This window comes from Thalassophryne amazonica, chromosome 6, assembly GCF_902500255.1.
Source record: "Thalassophryne amazonica chromosome 6, fThaAma1.1, whole genome shotgun sequence".
In the NCBI taxonomy this organism is placed as follows: Eukaryota; Metazoa; Chordata; class Actinopteri; order Batrachoidiformes; family Batrachoididae; genus Thalassophryne; species Thalassophryne amazonica.
The window spans coordinates 58,409,569-58,418,143 of record NC_047108.1 but is presented as its reverse complement, the minus strand read 5'-3'; the positions used below and the strand labels follow the sequence as shown (position 1 = coordinate 58,418,143).

Here is an 8,575-nt window from a genome sequence, read left to right as displayed (position 1 = left end):
CAGTAAAAGCCTTAGAGGCATTAAAATATAACCTTAAAAATCAAAACTGGGAAGAAGTTTATGTCAGTGATGTTAATGTAGCATATAACTCATTTATGAAAATATTGATGAAATCATACAATAAAAATTGTAAATTAATTGAAATTAGTAAGAAAAGAGTAAATAAACCATGGCTGACAAAGGGAATAAAAAATGCTTGTGCAAAGAAAAACTATTTATACAGGTGCTTTTTAAAATTGCAAACAAAGGAATCAGAACATAAATACAAAAAATATAAAAATAAACTATTAACAATAATTAGGAAACAAAAAAAAGATTATTACAGTGAAAAACTAAATAAGAGTAAAGATAATATGAGGGTAACATGGGGAATTATAAAAAGTGTGATTGATAGTGATGGAACGAAAGAAACTATTCCAAATTACTTTGTTAAGGAAAATAAAGAGATATATGATATAAAAGAAGTTGCAAATGGGTTTAATGATTATTTTTCAAATGTAGGGTCAAGTCTGGTGGGAAATAAACCAATAATAGAAGATAAATTATGTACATTGGTAAATACGGTCAATAGTATTTTCCTGGACAATGTGGAAAAAGATGAAATAAGAAATATTGTAAAAAACTGTGTAAGCAAAAGATCAACTGACCATGAAGATTTAGACATGATGACTGTAAAAAGTATAATAGAAATTGTTATTGAACCATTTACTTATATTTGTAATCTGTCTCTGTCAACTGGGGTTTTTCCAGATGAAATGAAAATTGCTAAGGTAGTCCCATTATATAAAAATGGAGACAAACATAATTTTTCTAATTACAGGCCAGTATCATTGCTTCCACAGTTTTCTAAAATTATGGAAAAAGTTTTTGTAACAAGATTGGATAAATTTATTGAGAAACATCATATTTTAAATAATGCTCAGTATGGATTCAGAACAAAACATTCCACAGCTATGGCAATTATGGAACTAATAGAGAAAATATCAACAACAATAGATAATAAGGATTATTTTGTAAGTATTTTTATTGACCTGAAAAAGGCTTTTGATGTTATAGACCACTCAAGATTGCTCCACAAGTTACAACAATATGGAATAAGAGGTGTTGCACATCAGTGGGTAAAAAGCTACTTAGAAAATAGAAAACAGTTTGTTCAGATAAATAATACCAAATCAGAATTGTGTAACATTATTTATGGAGTACCACAAGGATCGGTACTTGGACCCAAACTGTTTATTTTGTATATCAATGATTTTGTGAATGTATCCAATGTGCTTGGCAGCATTTTATTTGCTGATGATACAACGCTGTTTTACTCTGGATCAGATATACAGGAAGTAGCACAAGTGATAAATACAGAGTTGGAAAAAGTTAAACATTGGTTTGATATAAACAGATTGTCACTAAATATTAATAAGACAAATTTCATATTGTTTAATGATAGAGCGAAAGAAAATAATGTGTCATTACAAATAGATGGAATGGATATACAAAGGGTAAAAGAAATGAAATTTTTAGGAGTCATGATTGATGAAGATCTTACATGGAAGTCACACATAAATTACATAAAAGGAAAAATAGCAAAAGCCATTGCTGTTTTGCATAAAGTAAAATATTCATTAAATAGTTATGGTTTATTAACATTGTACAATTCATTGATTGTCCCATATTTAACTTACTGTGTAGAAATCTGGGGATCAACATATACAACCTATATACAACCTTTATTTATTTTGCAGAAAAGAGCTTTAAAAGTGATTAGTAACAGTGGTTTTAGAGATCCATCTAATCCATTGTTTATTAAGTATAGGGTACTTAAATTTCATGATTTAGTTTATTTGAAAATATTACAAACGATGTACCAAGTTAATAAAAATACTTTACCAACAAACATTCAAAATATGTTTGAAAAAAGAGTAAGTAGTTATAAATTGAAAGGAATAGAAGTCTTTAAAAAACCAAGATTTAGAACCAAAGTAAAGGAAAGGAGTATTGCAGTAAATGGTGTCAAATTATGGAACAATCTTAATAAAGAAATTAAAGAATTAAGGTCGCTTAAATTATTTTAAAAACATATTAAATTAGATGTATTAAGTAAGTATGAAACTATGAAGTAAGTCAGTGGGCTGCAAGAAAGTAAAAAAAAAAAAAAAAAAAGTAAACTGTTAATAATGTTTGGAGTGTCTTAAGTTTAAATGTAACCTGTCAGTGATGTAATCTATTAATTTCTGGTCATAATTATGAAATGGGTCAGTGGTATGTGACAAGTTAAAGAAATGCAATCTGTTAAATAATGTTGACTATGATGCTGTATATTGAAAGATTGTATTGTTAAAAGGGGCAGAAATCATAAGACTTGTTCTTCTTTCTGCTCCTTTTCATTCTGGTATTGTGGTGCTTTTGTTTTTTGCTTTTCTGTTTTTCTTTTAAATGAATGAAATAAATATTAAAAAGAAAGAAAAAAAAAATTGCAGTATTAAAAGCCACAGTTTATCTCAGTGTAACATACTGTCATTTGCAGACTATAAGCTGCTGTTTTTTTGTTTGTTTTTTTTTCACACGCTTTGAACCCTGCGACTTAAACAATGCAGTGGCTATTTTATGGATTTTACAGGCTTTCCTGTAATTTACTGATAAATCGAAATACCTCCATTAATGCATTGATTGGCAGAGTAAAAGACAGAATAAATATAAATTCTTACCTGTTAGTTTCAGTGGGATTTATCGCATTCTGATGAAAAATAATCCACATAAAGCGTCCTGATTATCCAAAACGGTGTCTTAAAAACTTACATTTCATGTCATGGGTGAAGAAAAGTCTCTCTGTAAAACAGCTGCTCTGTGAAATTTCCTCTCTCCCACTGGGTCTTTGCGAAGAAATTATCCCATCAGCCACAAAGAAATAAAATAAAATAATGTTAAAATTAGTCCATTTTGCCTCTGTGTAACACTGTAACGTCCAAAGTGAACCTGAACTACATGACACACAATGCTCCCTGCATCAACCGACCCATAGACATCCTATAATAGACAGGTATTTTGGTCATGTGATCTGGAGCGCTGAGCCGCCCATGTTGAAAGGTTGGTGCACTGCAGCGATCTCGTGGAAAATGCATGTTCTGCGTTTGTAATCACGTTGATTCTCTGTCCAACTTCTCTGCCGTTATTTACATTTAAAACGTGAAAACTTGTGCTTAGGTCAATTTAGATACATAGATTCGATTTCTGAAGTCAGATTTATCATAACTGTTGATCGTTTCTCCCTATAAGGCTGCAAATGGAGTGTAAAGTGGGGCTCCTGTCAATAGAAAACTCATGTCATCAGTCAACTCTCTGGCTGATTCCTTTGTTTTTCTCTGTGCTTTGACAGCGAAGGATTAGAACGAAATCATCCTGTGTTGGACCCCAGCCAACTGCGCCAACTGCCTGTCGAGGAAGGGCAACTATGCGGAGCATGTGGGTACCGCTCCGGCATGTGTTCTTCTGTGGAGAACGCATTTGGAACCGTCTAAAAGGTAATTATTTGTAATGTTTATATTGTAATAGCTTGGTAAAACAGTTGCATGTTCTTTTGTTCTTGAAAACAGCTATAAAAGTATGTTTATGATAGATTTAACATCTCATTACAATCGTTCAGATGAGATGCGCTGTGATGCAGTGCACTGACGCAATCGCTCACACTCAGTGTTTTTTAATTGTTTACGCAATGTTCACATGAAGTTCACATATTTAATGCGTGACAAAGAGTTTGAACATTTCAAAATTTTCTTTGCGTGCTTGCACCAAACCACGCACAGTTTACAATGGTTTACAGTGAGTTTACTCTCCTGCATGACAGATTGCGTGCAAGTGTGTGGATTAGATTTGTGCAAGTGTCAAGATGTCTTTACTCTTTCTTTCTGTTCTGTTGTAGTGGAGCAGAAAATGAAGCAGTAAAATCGCTATTTTAGTCTAATTGGAGTTGCTCCTCCTCCTGCTCCATTTGGATGAAAAAGGAGCCCTCCTGTCCTTTGCCTAATCAAAATGAAGTGTGCTCCACCAGCGCACTCCATATGGGAGGGCTCCATAAAGCCCTGCTGAGTACCATGCAGTTTTGTGTGAATTCTGCACAAGTGGGGAGAGGACAGCACAGCTGTTCATTTAGCCAAGCTCAGAATTAACTGAAGAAAAAGAGCGGTTCTGTGCTTTTTATTAAATCTGGACATCAGAGTGTACTATGTGGATTCTCTTGGAGACGAGGAGCGGCAGAGTTGTTTGATGTCCTCACTGCTGCAGTCACACTGACCGTGGGCACAGATCAGCTGGATTGTGTCCACATTGGCAATCAGAACTTAGTCAGTCCTGCACAAATCCATCTTCCCCCAGTGCACATATGTTTTGAAACCAGAAAGATTGTTCTGCTGCATGCAAGTGCCAATGGAAATGTAATGTCATCTGTCCATCAGAGCCGCAGATCCACGGAAGACTGATGGATTATGACATTTTCTCCACCAGACAAAATATTTAAATATGTAACTAATCAGTTTGTCATATCCGTTGTGGTGTGACAAGGCCGCAAGTATCGTAGAAGTAACAAACAAGTACAGCACAAGCTCTTTGTCCGCTGTCTGCTCAAAGTTTTTGAGGACGGGCAAAAATTTCCCAATGGACTCGCCGAAGATCAAGAGACAAGGACCTGTTGAGAACAAAAATGCACATAAACAGACATTAAAATTCTGTATACGTTACTCATACATTTTCGCAATCCATCAGTGTGACTGATAATTTATCCATATTCAGTTCATTCCAAGTTCATTTGAAAAAGAGCAACAGCTAAATGCTTGAACAGGAAATTACAAGATTTGAAGTTTGAGATGAACAAAGAGCTCCATTAAATAATGGGAAAGGGAAGAATACAAGGAAGACCAAATAGATAGAAAGACGGGATCAGCTAAAAAAAGGAGCTAAAGAGGAGTCAATTTCAATTTCAATTTATTTTCATTTATATAGCGCCAAATCACAACAGAGTTGCCTCAAAGCGCTTCACACAGGTAAGGTCCAACCTTACCAACCCCCAGAGCAACAGTGGTAAGGAAAAACTAAGGAGTCCTGAGTAAAATGACAAAAAGAAGAGAAAAAGGATAGAAAGAAGAAGAGGAAGGTTTTGTGTGAAAACAAGAGGGTGTGGTGGTTAAAATAAGGATGACTGAGGGGGATGGGGGTTGCAGAGATGGGAAATTGGGGGGCGTTTGCGGTAACATTGCTGACGCATATGTGAAACATGGAGTGGATGGAAATGGATGGAAAGGAATCTCTGGCTGGGATCACCAAACCTCTAGACGAGGTCAGAAAGCCACTGGCGACATGACGAACGCACAAACACTGAAGTGTGTGCAGTAATCATAAGAGTAATAATCGTACTTTAATAGGTGACAGCTATTGATGCGGCTGTGAGCTTGAAAACCACAAAGGGTGAAGGAACAGAGCGCTAAATCCACAATCTGTTTCTTCCTCGCTTCATGTTCCTCTTGGGAATTACATTTTAAAAAGTAAAGTGATTGTTTCTGACTCTGGGCCGGCCCTGTCACCATTCATGCACACGCGTGTTTGTGTGCACATGCATTTAGATGTCCGTCAGTGTGCTGAGTGGCTTTTGTTTCAGTTTGACACTTTCTGCTGTGCAATGTTTTACCATAAAATCCACATTACACACAATTTTATGCTTTACATGCCGGTAGTATATTTTGTAATTTGTGCAATGACGTGCAAAGCGAGAGCATGTGATTGAATTCTTGTGTGATTCTACAAGTCTTTTTTATTTTTGCACTGGCTTGTGACCGCGTGCGTGTGTGCGCAGACAGAAAGCTTCGCTGTTATGTACTCTGGGTATGTACTGTATGTGTGCGGTTGCACCCTTATGTGAAAGTGTGTGTTTGTGTGTTCTGGCCACTCAGAGCGTGGGAATGTGGTAAAGGATTTCTGTGGTATTTTTAATATTTATTATTGAATATTACCACAAGAGACCAAGACCAAGCCCCATTCACCCCTCCTAAATTCTTTGTATTATTATTTCCTTTGTCTTCTAAAAAAAAAAAAGCACAATGAAATGGAAAAAAGTCACAAGTAAAATAAATAAAATAAACAAAATAAACCCAATTAAAAATTCAAGTCAAAACGTAAAAATCAGTGACAGAAGTCAAACTTAAACTTAAAACAATTTGTCATTACAGAATCATGACCACAAATGGTGTGAGTCTGTGAGTTGGGTCTGGCAGACAAGTCAAGCTGCCTTGCTCAACATTCACTTGTGATACCTCACTCTCCTCATAATCTACTCAAACACTTTCTGCAAATTGTGGGCTATTTAAGACTCAGTTTCCCAGCTCTCCCCACTGCCTGTACATGACAACATTGCTGCATCAATGCTGCTGCCTGCCGTCAGTCCCGCCTCCAGCTTAGCATCCAGCTCTGGGCTCTGATGAGGACATGATTTCTAAATCTGTCTGTCTGTCTGTCAAGGTGATTATACAACTCAACATGGTGAAAGAGTTAAATATAATGCAATGCTAAACAGTGGCGGCTCCAGAGATTTTTTCTGCGGGTGCTATGAGGAGCTTGGCACTTTTATGAGGGTGCTATGGGCTTGTGTGTCGCGACGCCTCTCTGCTACACCTCTGCCACATTCACGTGCGTGTGTACACATAGCCACATTCTGATCTGCGACAGTCACTAATGACATACAGAATGACCAAAATCACACACACAAACTTTGGCTACTGTTTAATACAAATATCCACAGATCTCCACATGTAGCCTATAGGCTCAGGAGAAAAAATGCTCACGACAGGCAGAAAGGAAATCTTTCACTTACCATTGATGTCTTCATAACAGCACAATGCGCCTGTTGTTGTGGTTAAGAGCAAAAGCATCAATGATTTGGCCAATGTCCAAAGGCCATGTTCTCTGAGGGGTAATTGTCAGGAGTCACTGGTTTGTCTGTGCCCACTGGTGTTCCTCAGGTAGTTCTTTAAGCGACACAGACTTTGCTTCTTTCCAGTTCCACTCATGAATATTTGGGCAGCAAACACCGATCCACTTCTGCAACTTGAAACTACACTCACTACAGCACGATGTCAATATTGATGCAGAAAAACCCGTCCATGCCTTTGTCTCCTCTCGGCTTGACAACTGTAACATCCTGCTCTTTGGGATCTCTGGAAAAAACCTTCAATGGCTCCAATACATTCAAAACAGTGCAGCTAGAATTCTGATGAGAGTATGTAAACAGGAGCACATTACACCTATACTCCATAACCTTCACTGGCTCCCCATCACCTAGAGAATCCACTTTAAAACTGCTCTCATCACTCACCAATGCATCCATGGCAATGCCCCCACATACCTCAAAGACCTCCTCACTCTCCACACATCCTCCTGTTCCCTCCATTTATACAAAACTATCTTCTCTGTCCTCCTCGCAACAAACTTCACACCATGGGAGACAGGGCCTTCTGTTAGCTGCCCCTCAATCTTATAACTCCCTCCCTGACCATCAGAGGGCTCCACCACAGATTTACTAGATAGGGTTGAGCCGTACAACAGGCCTGCCCCTAGTGGATCGCGGCCCCGCCATCTTGAAAGGTTGAAGCACTGCAGCGGTCTCACGCTGTCAGTGGAAAATGCATGCTCTGCACTTGTAATCACTGTAGATTCTCTGGCCGATTCCTCCACCGTTATTTACATTTAAGACGTGAAAACTTGTGCTTAGGTCAATTCAGATACGTAGATTTAATTTCTGAAGCCAGATTTATCACAACTGTTGATCCTTTCTCCCTATAAGGCTGCAAATGGAGTGTAAAGTGGGGCTCCTGTCAATAGAAAACTCATGTCATCTGTCAACTCTGTGGCTGATTCCTCTTTTTTTTTTTTTGGTTCTCTGTGCTTTGACAGCGAAGGATTAGAACGAAATCATGAGCGGAAGAGGCAAAACAGATGGTAAAGCCAGATCCAAGGCAAAGACTCGCTCCTCCCGTGCTGGATTGCAGTTTCCAGTCGGCCTTGTCCACCGTCTGCTGAGGAAGGGCAACTATGCACAGCATGTGGGTGCCGGAGCCTCCGCTGGAGCCAACCTGGTGGCTGTGCTCGAGTATGTGACCGCTGAGATCCTCGAGCTAGCCGGCAATGCTGCTTGGGCCAATAAGAAGACCTGTATCACTCCCTGTCACCTGCAGCTGGCTGTCCGCAATGACGAGCAGCTCATAATATGAGTCTCATGATTTTGTTCTAATGCTTCGCTGTCAGAGCATATATATATATATATATATATATATATATATACACACACTCAAGAAAAATATAAATGCAACACTTTTGGTTTTGCTCCCATTTTGTATGAGATGAACTCAAAGATCTAAAACTTTTTCCACATACACAATATCACCATTTCCCTCAAATATTGTTCACAAACCATAAATCTGTGATAGTGAGCACTTCTCCTTTGCTGAGATAATCCATCCCACCTCACAGGTGTCCCATATCAAGATGCTGATTAGACACCATGATTAGTGCACAGGTGTGCCTTAGACTGCCCACAATA

At 38.0% G+C, this 8,575-nt stretch overlaps 1 protein-coding gene across 1 annotated transcript; it reads left to right on the top strand.

The window, feature by feature from the left end:
• Positions 1–7,949: 7,949 nt before the first annotated feature.
• LOC117511460 (histone H2A-like) lies at positions 7,950–8,246 on the top strand. The gene has a single exon (XM_034171482.1). The coding sequence runs from the start codon at positions 7,950–7,952 to the stop codon at positions 8,244–8,246; it is 297 nt and encodes a 98-aa protein (XP_034027373.1).
• The last annotated feature ends 329 nt before the right edge of the window (positions 8,247–8,575 follow it).